Genomic DNA, 15,244 nt, shown 5'->3' with positions numbered 1-15,244 from the left:
TATGGCTTTTCACACCATTGCAATGTCTCAGGTGAGGGAAGGAATTTACCATTTAATCTCAACACTGGCTGTAAAAAGTCACCAGTGTCATTTATGGGACAAGAAGCACCACCTATAGCCAGCAGGAAAAGTGACATACAGACCACTCCGGGTTTCTGTAGTTATTGTCCATTGCCAGTAGTCCTCAATCCACTGACCATGTGCAGATTCATGAGAGCTTATCAGCACCAGAGTACCTCAGTCTTAAGTGGCAAGAATTTGCTTTACAACTGCAAAATTGAACCTGCTTGGTTCAGGGGACGCCACCAACTGATCCCCCAACCAGGACAGCACAGGTACCAAGTCTTCCGAATCTAGCCAATACAGTCAGTTCACACCCCTGTCCTGTGCAGGTTACCAGCTGGCTGTTGATGTGCATAATTGTAAACACTGTAAAGGGAAAAGAAAAACCAGACATGGCCTTTGAAAGCAAGACGCCTTTTATTACTGAAAGCAGAGCAACATCACTCAAGCTGAGGTGGTGCAGTTTGGGTGTAGATCACTTCTCCACTAGACACAACCGATACAGGATGAGAGTTCCTTATAGCTGCACCAGTGTCCCTCCCTGGTGGGAAGAAACAGAAGGTTAGAAGAATCAAGACATTCTTGGGCAGTGGTTGAGAGCTAGTCCTCAGGGACTGACCAACCTATTAACTAAAACACAAGAACTCCTACTTACTCCTCCTGTTGCACCTTGGTTCACAGGTGGCACCTGCAGTCGGAGAGCACACCGCTGTACTGCAGTGGATGAAGACCAATAGAAACTGGTCAACTCTGCAGTGGCAACAGCAGTATTTGGGAATCATACAATATTGGATACAGGTGAAATGACAGATGGAGACAGGGAGGTGAAGTGGGTCCCAATTCTGTCCTAAGCTCTCAGACACCTTGAACGCTCAGACCACTTTCACAGCTTCCTAAAATTGCTGTTTCAGGAGGGGCTTATGGCAAGAATTGGGACAGGGCCTGCAGCCTACTTCAGGATGAAGTTTCAACTTGATGCTATTTGACTGCCCATCCCCTCCCCAAGGATCAGTACAGTGGTACCAAAGCAGCACTAAAAAGGCATTAGCCACCATCCCACAGCTGTAGGGCAAGTTATTTGTGGTGGACACCCTTCCTTAGACAGCCCCAACATGTTCACACATTGATGAACAACAGCAGCCATGACAGCCAATATTAAGAGTCATACACCTACTGACCATTTACAGTCAAGGGCACAGTATAAGAAAAAACCCAGGCACAGCATTTGATAGCTAGACATCTTTATTGAATGAAGATCAGGTCTCAGGCAAGCTGAAGCAGGGCAGCTTGTGTGTAGATCACTTCTCCACTGGATACAACGGAGACAGGATGAGAGTTCCTTACAGCTGCACCAACATCCCTCCCTGTTGGAGAAGAGACAGGTTAGTAGGGGCCAAGATTTTGCTCAGTGGTTGCAATCCAGAGCACTGGTCCATCAATTCTCATGTACTCTGGCTAGAGAACCAATGACCTACAGAAACCAGAGCCAAGAACTCCTACTTACTCCTCCTGTTGCACTTTGGTTCACAGGTGGCACCTGCAGTCGGAGAGCACACCGCTGTACTGCAGTGGATGAAGACCTGGGGGACAGATTAAGCCATGAAAGCCAGGCCTTTTACTTATTGTACAAATGGAGGAGAAATCAAAGGGTTACCCTCTCTTTCAAAGGAGCCATGGAAGCAGGATCCACAAATGTGAACATCTTGAAGACAAAGCGCTTGTAATGGCTAGGGTACGGAAGACCAGACGACCCATCAACTGGAACCAGAGTGGTCAAGTAGCGGTCATCTCGGTATGGGCACCTTTGGAGTACATCAGCATTAGCCAGAACTGAGAACTGAGGCCTATGCAAGTGGTAGACATGCAGCCAGCTTACCCATTCACCAGAAGGTCCCACTGAGGAATGCCGAATGGGTCAGGTGTGGAGGTCACCCAGCAGCGGTCGAGGACCAGGACAAGATTGGGATCAGTCCTCTCCAACATGCGCACCTCAACATACACAGGCTCCCTCAGGACCTTGGTCACAGGGTAGTCAGCCTCAGTGTAGTAGGAGGTGTAGGCCACTTGTTCTGTGGAGATCCAGAGGAAGGTGTTACAGAAGCCAGAGACAAAGCACCATAAGCTCCACCAAGATCAATACAGAAGCAGCTCACCTTGCACACAGCCCTTGGTGACACACTGACCATTGCCGAGTCTTAGCTCCACCCTGAGGGGACCAGAAGCCGCTACAGGTAGAGGAGGATCGTTGGAGGACAGCTCAACAGCCAGGGACGCAACAGTAGTGGTAGAATATCTACACTGGACGTAAAGCCTGGCAGAGGAATCAAGAGGTCAGTAAAAGCCCACAACTTCTGACTGATCAACAGGATCGGGACTCACTCAAAGTGGCTGTCTCGGGTGATGGCGCCAAGGGGTCCCACACCAACTTCATAGGAGGAGGACATCTTGTTCTCATAGACCACATAGTCACCGAGCACCTGGTTGGAGGACAAGCACAGGACACGTTTTAGACACCCACAAACAAGCCCCACCTACCAGAAACCAAAAGCCTCTAGAACCAACCACTGCTCTTGTGCCACAAGCAGTTACAGGAAACTGGTAGATCGCAAAGTCAGCATTATAGTCCACAACACCACAGGGCCCATCACTGCCTCCCAGCAGGCTGATGGAGTCCAGGCTGAGCCTGGGTAGGGTTGTATCCCTGGCCACCACCAACACAAACTGGCCATCTATGGTGCACTGGACGGTCACTAGAAACAAGAGAAAGATTAGTTCACAGGGAGCAAGTTTTAGCCCCAACACAAGTCAAGCAAAGTTTATTCCCTTACCTGCTTTCCCATAGTAGCACTGCTGTCCATCAAAACAGCAGTTTATGGCAGCACACTGAGAAGCATCTATGCCAGGTTCTCCACAAGGAATCTTGTCAGCATCAGCCAGTCTGCATTTATCAAAGGTGGTCACCTGTGGCTGAGGATCATATCTTGGAGGGGCAAATGGCCCAGGAAGCTGAGGAGGAAGCGGCCTAGGCTGCTGAGGAGCAAATGGTCCAGGAAGCTGAGGAGGAACCGGCCTAGGCTGCTGGGGAGCGAGTGGCCCAGGAAGCTGAGGAGGAACCGGCCTAGGCTGCTGGGGAGCGAGTGGCCCAGGAAGCTGAGGAGGAAGCGGCCTAGGCTGCTGAGGAGCAAATGGTCCAGGAAGCTGAGGAGGAAGCGGCCTAGGCTGCTGAGGAGCAAATGGTCCAGGAAGCTGAGGAGGAAGCGGCCTAGGCTGCTGAGGAGCAAATGGTCCAGGAAGCTGAGGAGGAAGCGGCCTAGGCTGCTGAGGAGCAAATGGTCCAGGAAGCTGAGGAGGAAGCGGCCTAGGCTGCTGAGGAGCAAATGGTCCAGGAAGCTGAGGAGGAAGCGGCCTAGGCTGCTGAGGAGGGAATGGGCCAGGAAGCTGAGGAAGCGGCCCAGGAGGACTTTGAGGTTGTTTCTCTGCTTGCAGGCTCCATGAAGTTATAGCAGCATTGCTCAGACCATTCAACCAGAGCACCACAAATGTTACACTACCCCACATTTTCCCCATGTTTTCTAAACCTCTCATGTCAACAAGCTACTTTCAGTGCTTCTGCTGACCTTTTTTATCGTGTCTTACCTGCTAATTGTGAAAAGCTCCTCCTCCTACAATTGTAGACCTCAATTATGTTCCAGACCTGTGCAATCAGGAACTGCGTCAGAGCTGTGTTTACGTTCCAGTGGTAATTGTAACTTCTTCATGTATCTTCTTTAGTATGGAATGTCAAATACTCTGTATGTTATGTTCAATTTCAGTTAGTTGCTTGACAGTTGCTAGTGTCTCAGAGCTGCCACACTCAAAGGCCTTTCTTGCAGCTGGATCACAGTACTGAATATGGGAACATGGGCCCAAAGCTTATACTTCTGGCGCCATCTGCTGGGCCGATGGCACACTTTTGGGGTTGCGGTGTTCTTTTTTCTGTATTTGCTCTACAAATGTAATGACCGGTCCATTTGGACACCTACGCTCGTCAAAACTGTGATCATCTAATGTGCAAGCATCTCTAGGAACAATTATGGGTACAGTCAGGTTTGGTTACTTCACGGCCTGAACAGATTACATTTAAGGACGGGAGGACGGGAGGGGGCAACAGGGGCCGGGGTCCAGTACAGTTAGCTGAGTTCCCTGGCCTAACTAAACCTGGCAATTAACAGGTGACATGAATCAGGTATGCTAAAGAAGGACAGCTAAACTAACTGAGCAGGAATCCTGGAATTACCCATCCCTGTTCTAGGGGAAAGTCGTTTTACTGGTCACACAGCTTGAGGAAGTTTCATGAGTGGAGAAACCGATGCTTCCAGGCAGGTGTATGATCCTGCTGTGATGCTATGACCCAAAGATTACTGGTTTGAATCCTGGGACATGCTGCCTGCCATCAACAGCCAGAGCCAGAGAGAGCACAATTGGCCTTGCTCTGTCCAGGTAGGCAGATGGCTCTCTCCTGTGATGCTGTCCGGCACAGGCGTCTGTTAGCCAATGCATCAGAGCTGGGTACCTGGTGCTTTCCTCCGAGCGTGTTGGTTGTCTGGTGATGTTGCTTTGGCCGCAGTTCGAAAAGAGGCAGTGGCTGGTTGGGCATGTTCTTACTAAGAACTCCACTCTGCACCCCTTCTGGGACATGTCAGTAGGCCCCAGCAGGCCCATGTGCGTATGGCCCCTAATCCGGTTACTCAAAATGATTGAGCTCTTTTTATAAAGTAAATGATACTGCTCTTATCCAGACCTGGATACTGAGAGAAATTAGGTGTATGTTTACAGAAGCCTAGTGTTAGCAGTGTTAGCCTAGCCTGTCCCACTACTAAAGTAAACTAAGGAGCACACTTCAGACATCAAATATGTCATCAGGGGTCAATGATCAATCATGTCCTTTTGATTTTTTTGAAGAACTGTTCCTTTAAGAGCTCTGTATATTTTGATAACACAATTTATATATATAATGAGTTTCTGGGGGTTTCTGAAAGTGTGACATATGCTTTTGGTGATATATTTGCATTAATTAAACCCTGTAAGAAATACATTTGCAAAAATTTCGCGACTCTTAATTTGTTCTTCTTTGGATGATCCATTCAGGAAGCAGATGCGCAAGTCTACCAGCTGGTTGACTTGCCCAGTTAGGGTAAAATACAGTATAAATAGAATATAATCAAGTTTGCTGTGCTAAATATACGTGGACAAATATGTTCATCCCATCAGTTAAAGCCTCATTTACCTTTTAATGTGATGTTTATAGCTCCTGACCTATGTAAATGGCTGTAGCTGTTCAATGCACAATGTTCAGTCTTCGATGAGGCTCAGCTATGATGACTATGGCAGAAATATGGCTATATGGAGTATTACTAACTCATCTCCACCCTTCATGATCTGGATACGCACAGATAATCTAACCAGGCCTCGATTAGATAAAGGTGGATGCCATCCATTCTGTCAAAAACAAACAAAACTAACAGCAAAACTTGTGAAACTGTCCTTCTCTTGTTCCCGTCCCCTTTGGATTACTGTCACTATCTAAACTGTAAACAGGCAGAAGTCCAGCGTATGTAAATTTAAGAGCTTATACTTAGTTGAGAGCAAGTCAGTGCTCACAGCGACTACGACTGTGCTGATTTCCTGTCCAAAACAAACCAAGCAACCCTGGAAAAATCTTGAATCCGGCCTGTGGAGGAGGAGCTCGGGATCCAGTACATTTGGTGACCTCATTTACGGACAGTGGGACATTTGGTTTCCTCCTCTGCTCCCCCCCTACACACCAATTTCTGAGCTGATAGCCCTAGCTCGGAGAAAAAGACCAGCTTATGTAGACCACAAATGAGCTCGCAATCAAAACATGGTGCGCCGTGTCTTTGAGGGGAACTTTGGCCTAAACAACTAGAATGAGAGATTTGAGGCCATAGCCGGACGTCCTGTCCCATCCCAGCCTAAACTTTATGGGTGGGAGTGGGAGAGTGGGACAGCAGCCAAACCCCCTGCGCCCCCCACAGAACACACTTCACCGCCCCACCCCCCACCATATGGGCGTTCACTAAGGGTCCCAGGCTCAACAAAGCACACTAATACGACTTATATAGGCCCATGCTCTTTTCAATAGAGGCTGCTTTACTGTAATTAGAGACGTTTATGTAACGTTGAGGCTTTGAAATAGACAATAGCATAAAACACGTTGCGCCCAATTCACAAAATAACTCGCAACGACATGGTCGAATATAATGTGTGTGTTTGTTGTATGTGACATGAAAATAGCTATTTGATGATTTTTATTTTCTATTAAGTCGATGAACAAAAAAAAAGACAATAAGACATATTTACTTTCGCAACGGTGTCGTTTCGGTACACGCCCACGCCGCGCGCGACGTCATTCGCTGCGTGGCGTTAGTTTTTTTTATAACCCACCCGTTTTCCGCCGAAGCCCGCATTTCCCGCGCTGTGATTGGCTACTCGCCACCGCCAGCTTGCGGATAAAAAAACTTCCGGCCAATAGCGCCGCGAGAGGAGGGACGCGGCTGACCAATCGTAGCGCGGAAGAGGCGGGACGTGTCGGAATACGGGTGTGAAGAGAAACTAACGATCCCGACTACGGGGGTGGGCGTGGATTTCACCGGCTTTCGCGTAGACACAATGAAACGAGGCGCAATGTAGTACCACCACGTTGGGGCTCGAGCACGATATACGTCGCTGATTTGTTTTGTTTTTTTTTTTAGTTGATTTTTGATCATTTCTAGGGCCCGTTTTGCTCGCCTGGCTCGTGTTTCCTGTATTTGAGGAGTTTACTCGAGAAGTACTTAAAAGTAGTCGGGGAGGAAACGAGGCTGAGACTCGGGGGGAGAACAACGTGATATCGGTGGGTTTGCGGTGCGGTTTAGCGAAAATAAATAAATCTAAATAAATACGTTAAAAATCGCTGAAATGTCGATGTTCGCGTACTCGGATTATCTCGCCGCCGAATGCCTGGTGTCGATATCCAGCGGGCCGGTCCTCCACCGACCGACGCCGGCGGCCACGCAGGCCCCTCCTCAGGGCCTTGCACCCGGGGAGCTGGAAGGGTCGAGCGAGGACAGGGAGGTCCGCGAAACGCTCCGGCTGGAGGGATCCAGCATAGCCACGGTGGCTCAGGTCCTCACGGATCTACACGGAAAGCTGCGGCCCGTGTCGGCTTACTCCGAGAGCAGCAACTCGTCATGCGGGGAGAGCGGCTACACCACGCTGTCCGACTCGGCCACCCCCACCGCGACCCCAACTATGACCCCCTCGGCCACCCCGGTCCCGCAGCAGCAGCAGCAGCACCAGCACATGTGGGGGGGGGGAGGATGTAGTAGTGGTGGTGGTGGCGGCGGAGGAGGAGGAGGAGGAGGAGGAGGGGGGGCACCCAGGTCCCCGACCAAGCGGCACCCGTGCACCTTCGACGGCTGCGACAGGGTGTACGGCAAGTCCTCTCACCTGAAGGCGCACATCAGGACACACACAGGTATGGCTAGCTAGCACAGCTAACGGCTGTTAGCGCTTTAGCTCTGGGTCGCAGAGCAACAAAAGGCTGGGGAATGCGTCCAGCAGCGAGGTGGAGGGTTGGGTCCTCAACTTTTTTTTTTTTTTTTGTTATTTGTGGTTTATTTGTTTTTATATATATTTTATTTTTATAAGTAGCTAAACGGTTAGCTAGGGACCTTGCTTAAGGGGGTTATGGGTGGATAATCCTCATTGTTTATCGGCATTGGTTTCCACAATAAAGCCGTTCTGCTTAAGCGCTCTTTTAAAACGCTTTTAATTAGTTTTGAGTAAAAATAAATTAATAAACAAACAAATACAAGCAACTTTAAGTGTTTATTTCCTCGTTGTTTGAGAGTGGAGCGCTGACAGGGGAAGCCTGGCCGCTACCCGAACTAACTCTGCTAACTTTGTTTGTTGACTTGTTGTCAGGGACTTCTCAGATTCCCACTTCCGCCCGAAGAAAACGTTCAATTTTAACAGCAATTTCAACCATAATAACTTAATCATTTTTTGGGGGTGGGAACAAAAGAATGAGTAAAGACGCACCGAGGCTCCTGAACAAAGACATTTATGAACAAAGGGAAGAAGGAAGGAGGGAGCGAGGGAGTGAGGGAGCGAGGGAGCGAGGGAGCGAGGGAGGGAGGACCGAAATTGTGACTGGCGTTCAAATTTGCATATGAGACACACAGACGACCGGCGGGTGGTGCTGCTTAGATGGGAGCCGGAGTTCACCACATGTTCGCCTTGAAAATCAGTGTCTTCATTTTAAACATGAATTTTTAACGTTGATTAAAATGAAAAAATCATGTTGAGAAAATAGCTGTTATGCGGAATCTGCTGCGGCCAAAATAAGTGCCATAAATAAATCTAAATAAGTGCCATAAAAAGAAAAATAAGAAACAATTTTAAGTTATTTAGCTAATATCTCTGAGCTGTTTAATATCTTAATATCTGAACCAATATGATAAAATTATCGTCTGATATATTTTTTTATTTTTTGGACACAGCAAGGTAGATGGAGCCATAGCGCATGCTCGCCTTTCAGTTTACCTGGAATTTGTTTCTCATTTTTATTTTAATTTAGTGGATTAAATGTGTTTTTAATTATTAACATTTCGGGCTAGTGTAGGTTATGATGCATTTCCGACTTTCTAGGGACCCTTTTTAGGGACAAAACAGGCAAAATCTAGGAGGTGAAAACTGCAGTAGGCCAGACGGGTTAAAATGTGTAATAATCAAAAACCTGAAGATCTGTTTGATCTGTTTTATGCTAATGTGAACCAAAATGAACTAATGTAATGTTAGATTTAGCTAGATAACATCTGCAAGCCAAACAAAAAGCTAGGCCTTAAGGCTTTTCTGTGTGTGTGTGTGTGTGTGTATGTGTATATATATATATATATATATATATATATATATATATATATATATATATATATATATATACACACAGATAGGTACTTGGGTACTGGTGTTTTCCTGAGCCAGTGAACTCGTTTTTAACTTTTTAATGTTGAGAAATGTGTTGTTACTATAAATATATATATATATGTGTGTGTGTGTGTGTGTGTGTGTGTATATATGATAGAAACAGTGGAATAGTGTTAAATACAGATTCTACTGCAGTTTTTAAGAAGCTAGTTAAATCGCACCAGTATTGGAGCAGTAGCGAGAACACGGTGGTGAAAGAGCTGTGGACTGGTTGTGTGTGGTGATTTTATATATGTATATATTTTTAATTAATTTTTTTATTTATTAGTTTGGTTTAATTAGATTAAGAGCAGCAGATGTTAAATAAAAATGACCATACGAGAGTTTGTCGCTACTGATGTATTTCAGTTGTGATTGTGTGCATCATGATAAGTATCTTGTATTGTACAAAAAGGCAGTTAAAGATTGTATGTGTGTGTGTGTGTGTATCTACAGTAGACTTTTGTATAGTACCAATATGATTTGATGATTATCAATAATAAACGGATATCTACAGCAATATATAACGGTTTGATAATACCCTACAAATTAATAGCTAAACTGTACCATACAGAGTTACTATAAGGTCAAACTCATGGGTTTATGTGACAGGATAATTGACACATGACGATATTAAAGAGTAAATTCAAATGTTCTTATAACCTCACTGTGAGAATCATTGTAAGCATTACTCAGCTGCATAGTGATACACGAACTGGTAGATCAGACCAGGTATCTGATCGTCCCTAAGTACGCCTGCTACTGGCCCATGACTGAAAGGAACACTACAGTGTTGTAAGTGGCATGTGTTCTGTGCGTTGCAGGCGAGAGGCCATTTCCTTGCACCTGGTCCGGCTGCGAGAAGAAATTTGCCCGATCTGACGAGCTTGCCCGCCACCTCCGCACCCATACGGGCGAGAAGCGCTTCCAGTGCCCGCTCTGCGACAAGCGCTTCATGCGCAGCGACCACCTGATCAAGCACGCCCGCCGCCATCCCGACTTCCACCCCTCCATGATTGGCCGCAAGGGCTCGGCCCAAGGATCAGGCCAGGGCCAAGCGTCTCCAATGGGCGCAGAGTCTCAGTGAGCCAGGGCTGTCGCATCTCCCCCAGCTCTCTCGGACGGACCCCTTCGCCCTACAATACGACCACTTTTTCCTTTTTTTTCTTTTTTTTTTTTATATTTCTTTTCTTTTGCCACTCGGGAGGCATTTCACAAAGTGCTAGCTCTCAGCTGTAGGTCATTCCGGTCAGACAGTCTTCTCACTTCAGTTATTATCCAGCTTGCTGAGAGACCCCACTTTGTAAAACACTCCCCTGTTTGATCAGCCGCGGTCATCCTCACTCTAACAGGCCGAATACGGTCTTGGGAGAAGCTGTTCACCTCGTCTTCCAACGAATCCTCCCAGATCAGCCGGCAATGATGTTCACGATGTTCGTTTTGCTCTTTAAAGAACGACAACCGCCTGCCTCAACACATTCCTCCTTGACGACTGTAGAAACTCGAGAGCGATGGACGAGCCATGCCGGTGCTTCGTGTTCAGGGGTCGGCGCAGCTTAGCCCTACACTAAGCTAAACATAGGTGTATGGGCCTTTTTCACCAGAAGCACAACCCGTACGATCCTCCTGCGGAGCAGTGAAGCTGTTCCCAGCCAACAAGATGGCCGCCCGCAGTGCAGCACAACGCTCGCTGTCGCCGATCGAGTTTGAGATTCATTAAGAAAAAGTTGGCCCTAATTTATGACTTATTTATGATGTTTGGCCACTGTTTAATGGACACCGTTCTACTTTGCTGTGTCATTCCAGGTCCTAGCAGACATCTTGCACACCACACCTCTCCACTACACCTGTTATGTCCCCGGGGGAAAAAAAAAAAAAAAAAGAGTTGGGTGCCAGCAGGCGTCCACAGGTGCTCAGATTCACTCCTCTCGTGCAGTCATTCACCTCACAGAAACGGGACCGAATTATGGAATTGTGCAACCAAAAAAACGGTTGGGTAATACTTTGTAATATAGTGGTTAAGATACACTGAAACTTGCATCACCTTTCGAAGTTTGTGCATTCTCATGGTTGGTTTACATATAAGTAAGACGCTGAGCTTTAAAAGTCCGGCCATGTACACATACACACACACTCTCTCTCTCTCTCTCTCTCGCTCTCTCTCTCTCTCGCTCTCTCTGTGTGTTATCGATGGGCTAGGTAATACCCATCTATGCTAAACGTTGATAAAGAAAATGATGGAAAGTACAAAAGCTTAGAACTGTTTAATTCAGGTATATATATAAAGACAAAAAAAGAAATGACCTGTAAAGCGTGGGGAAACATCATGGGTTATTGTGTTTTGTGCTGTTTTCAGTCTTTAATATTGTAATAAGTTATTGTTTTGATTTGCAATTACTTATATTATCAATTTAATCGTATCGTGTGGCTGTCGCGCAAAAAAATAAACAACAAACGCCTCCAAAATTGCAGGGAAAACTTTCCGTGTCATTTTGGAGCGTTTCCTATTGGTCTGTTTGTCAGAAAACTTCGTCACAATGTAAACAACAACTGCCAGGTTCATGTTTAAAACGACCAAGTTTTTGTGCGACTGCGACGAGATATATATATATATATACATGCTGTGTGTGTTTCAGTAGGGTTGACACTGAAATTCCATGGAAACTGGTTCAAATTTTTTTTTTTAAGCTCATTTTCATATATATATATTTTTTATCTTTAAAATATCCTCACATTTGGACATGAACCATCGGGTCTGAAAGTGTTGCAAATGTCTTGCGTCAGTGTATACGTGTGCGCGTGTGTGTACATATAATTATATATATATATATATCTAAAGCTTCTACAGTAGAGATGCTATATAAATGACCTGGTGTGTGATGCCTGTTGGGTTATAGACCTTATATTAGGGGCTAAGAGCTTTGCTCTAATGGATAGGCTAGTGCTGCTTGCTTGCTTGCTTGCTAGTTTGTGTGTATGTGTGCGTGTGTGTGTGCGTATGTACGTTGCAGAGATGCCGGACGTCCGGCTTCTCTTTCTCCAAACTGTCCCCCAAGTGGACCCCTCACGTCTATCTCAGCGAACAATATTATACACATCAGGAATCTCGGAAAGCCTTAAATCCTATCCGACTTCTTTTGCACCGTTGTTTACCATCTAACCTTTTTTTTTTTTTAACGTTTTCAACTTTCCCCCTTTTCTTAAACTAAAGAAAATACACATATGCAATATTGCACTTTTCTTATAGGCGTCGATGATGATGATGGTATTTGTCTGCTAGTGGGATGGGCAACACTGTATAAAAGAAAAGAAGTACTTCTACAAGAGAGAACACTGTGGAATGGGAAGACCTGTCACAATAAACCCCATGCGTTAGTCTCGCTGTGCACTTTTCCCCAGTGCTTGGACAGTGCGAGACGAGATGGCAACGGGAAAAAATATGGACTTGTTTTGCTTGAGAATGATTGATTGATTAATTTCCTTTTTTATATATAAATATATATATCTAGTTGTTTTTCTCGTATCTCTGGTCTTTTTTTTTTTTTTTTTTAGTCACATATCAGCCAGTCGAACTAATTCCAGGTACCGAAGCTTTGCCTTTGCAAAAGGCCTCCATGTCTTCACGTCGGCCCACCGCCTCACTCCGACGTCTTCCTCTCAGAACCCGAACAAAAGCCTTTATCACGATGTCTGTCGGTAGCTCACACACTAGTCTCGGACCTGCCGCTAATTCACACGACCTGCTAGCTCAGTATCATGCAATACAAGCCACTGCAACAGGTGGCTGCTGGCAGTCATCCGCTCAGCAGTGGCTTCTACGACTTTTACATGGAAACTGTAAACTGTGTTTTCTTTTGTTGATGTTGTCGAACACACACAAAAAAAACCCTACAAGCTGTTGGAGTTGGTTTAGCTTTGCTCCGAGAAGTAGCGCTAGCGCTTTTCTCAATAGCGGATCAATTCTCTACTGTTGATCAAAAAACAACAAGCATTTGTAGCGTCTCCCAGACGCTGTGTGGGTTTTTCTGCCTCATTAAGTTCTGTTCTCCTCAGAGAAGGACAAGACCCTCGGTTGGAGCCGTCTTTGGGTCTGTTGTACTGCTCTTGGCAGACGCGGTCAGCCATCAATGAGCGCACTGTGCGCTAGCCGCCATTGGCCTCGCGTCCGTTTCTGAGCGGGTCGAGAGCAGCTATACCGCTGCGTCACTCAAGTTCCACTTTTACAAAGCCTCCTTTTTTCACCGCGGCGTTAATATCCCTCCTACGTCCCGCCGATCCACCAGACTCCCATCCAGTAAATGCCACCACAGAAACCACTGACCCTTCTTGCTTTGTTGTAAATTTTCCCGTCTTCCCTTTTTGTGTACGCCTCAAATTTCTCTCATTTTTGTATTTTTTTAAAAAAGCACCACTTTCGCTCGTGCCGACTCGGCCTTCGGATGCTGAAGGAATATTTCCCACAGTAATGCACAGAAGTGCCGCTAATGCTAACAACAAGCGGATCGCTATTGACCAGCGCCATGCACATAGAAGCACTAACTGGTCTGTAGCTCCTTCGCCACTTCCCCAGCATTTCTGTGCGAAATATTTTATTCAATAGTTCGATTAATAAAGTATGTAAAGTGCGCCGAGTGCAGAGCAGTTCCCTTGTAGGTAGTGTAGACGTCCACATGTGTGGCGTAGCTTAGCTGTAGCGCTAGCGAGGACGGCTAGCGTGCTGTAGGTTTGTTTTTTTTAGGGGGTGGGTTGGATTGGGTTGGGGGATTAAAATGCTGCATCGTTCTTGGTGCCCGAGTCTCTTCTTGCGTCTGTACATCAATCCTGTATGAACTCTGTGTGTCTGGATTTCATTTGAGCGAGAGCAGAACGTCTGCGGGAGAGTTAGCCTTCAAATGCTGCCCTCTCGGTTGGTAGCCGTACAATCTCGGCCTTGTCCAGCCTACAGCTTTTTCTCTTCTTTACACACTAAACTGTGTATGTGTGTCTTCCATGTAAACGTTCTCGTTCAGGCCAGTTGTCACACTAATAAATGATGTCCGCCGGAGGGGTCAGGACCGCGTCCAGGCCTCTTCCTACACGGCCTTGTACTCGAGGTTGGTGGCGTGTAAAGGGAGCGAGTCGGAACATGAGCTTTGGTGCATCTCCTCAGGTGTCTAAACTGAATGCTGAAAACCTCCATTCTTCATATGCAGCACCGATGTGTAAGCATGCTTATTTTGTCTTATTTTAATTTTTTTTTTTTTGTCAATTAATTTTTTTTGTATTATTCTGCTGATTTAATTTATTACATGCTATTATTTGTGTGTGATTTTTTTTTTTTTAAAGGTATTTTCTTCCATAGCTTATTTTGAGGTATGAAACTTTACTAATACTTGGGTTAATTGTAATTGCCTCAAACCACAAAAAAAAACTGCCAGTGCTTTTTAAATAATAAATAAAATGATTATGACGGTTTGGATATTTGCTGTGATTATTATTGTTGTTGTTGTTTGGGGTTTTTTTAGGGGCGGGGTTTACTTTAAAAGAATGTTAGCATCTTTAGTCGGTGCATCGTTCAGAGTGTGTTCAGGTTTAATAGGAACCTAGGCTCTCCCCATGGCTGCCCCGCGAACATAACATTTAACAGCCATAACAAAAGCACCACCTGCTTAATCTGAAGTTGGTCCCTCTTGTGCCTGACCATTCGAGGCAGGGTCTCCGCAAGGCCTCTGACCGTGTTCTGCTGTGGTATCTGGCACCAAGACTTTAGCAGCGTTTTTTGTTTTTTTTAAAGAAACAAATCACCGGTGCTCCGGTTGTCCTTTCCTGGAGCACTTGGGTAGTTACTGAGCACTGCATACCGGGAACACCCCACAACACCTGCCTGATGTTTTGGAGGTGTTCAGAGGCCCAGAACCTCGTCTAGAACCTCATGGGTTTGGTTCTTGCCCAAGTGGCTCAGATTCTTGCTGCCTATGACCGATGCCACTGTAGATGAAGAAAGCCAATGCTCCTCATGTCTCCTCATGTCATTTGTATTACGAGTTTTATCTGTAATGCTGATAGTGGTAAAATAGTGGCAGTTATTCTTTTATTTTTTTAGGCCCTATTTGGTGTCATGATACTCGGCATGTATCCCTCCACCATGAACATTTCTCTTTAAAAAAAAAATCATGTTTTAGACCAAAGTCTTTTC

At 45.9% G+C, this 15,244-nt stretch overlaps 2 protein-coding genes across 2 annotated transcripts; one reads left to right on the top strand and one right to left on the bottom strand.

Moving 5' to 3' along the window:
- Positions 1-503: 503 nt before the first annotated feature.
- On the bottom strand, positions 504-3,630 carry LOC140562801 (zona pellucida sperm-binding protein 4-like). Its single transcript, XM_072688655.1, has 8 exons — positions 2,892-3,630; positions 2,626-2,813; positions 2,443-2,540; positions 2,217-2,374; positions 1,940-2,132; positions 1,718-1,865; positions 1,568-1,643; positions 504-604 (listed from the first exon to the last, which is right to left on the bottom strand). Exons 1-8 carry the CDS (start codon positions 3,628-3,630, stop codon positions 504-506), a joined length of 1,701 nt encoding a protein of 566 aa, XP_072544756.1.
- A 3,114-nt stretch (positions 3,631-6,744) lies between these two features.
- On the top strand, positions 6,745-14,513 carry LOC140561757 (Krueppel-like factor 9). Its single transcript, XM_072686987.1, has 2 exons — positions 6,745-7,579; positions 9,894-14,513. The coding sequence occupies exons 1-2, from the start codon at positions 7,021-7,023 to the stop codon at positions 10,154-10,156; spliced, it is 822 nt and encodes a 273-aa protein (XP_072543088.1). The 5' UTR covers positions 6,745-7,020; the 3' UTR covers positions 10,157-14,513.
- Positions 14,514-15,244: the final 731 nt, after the last annotated feature.

Source organism: Salminus brasiliensis, chromosome 9 (genome assembly GCF_030463535.1).
Source record: "Salminus brasiliensis chromosome 9, fSalBra1.hap2, whole genome shotgun sequence".
NCBI classification, from domain to species: Eukaryota; Metazoa; Chordata; class Actinopteri; order Characiformes; family Bryconidae; genus Salminus; species Salminus brasiliensis.
Note: the sequence above shows the minus strand (reverse complement) of the source record. Positions and strands in the feature narration are given on the sequence as shown.

What these genes read in the sequence shown, in the direction of transcription:
- LOC140561757 (XM_072686987.1), top strand. Translation starts at nt 7,021, where the DNA reads ATGTCGATGTTCGCGTACTCGGATTATCTCGCCGCCGAATGCCTGGTG. An exon ending in GCACATCAGGACACACACAG is followed by an intron (nt 7,580 to 9,893) that starts GTATGGCTAGCT and finishes TGTGCGTTGCAG; the next exon opens with GCGAGAGGCCATTTCCTTGC.
- LOC140562801 (XM_072688655.1), bottom strand. Translation starts at nt 3,630, where the DNA reads ATGGGGAAAATGTGGGGTAGTGTAACATTTGTGGTGCTCTGGTTGAAT. An exon ending in CTTGTGGCACAAGAGCAGTG is followed by an intron (nt 2,541 to 2,625) that starts GTTGGTTCTAGA and finishes TCCTCCAACCAG; the next exon opens with GTGCTCGGTGACTATGTGGT. An exon ending in CACCAAGGGCTGTGTGCAAG is followed by an intron (nt 2,133 to 2,216) that starts GTGAGCTGCTTC and finishes GGATCTCCACAG; the next exon opens with AACAAGTGGCCTACACCTCC.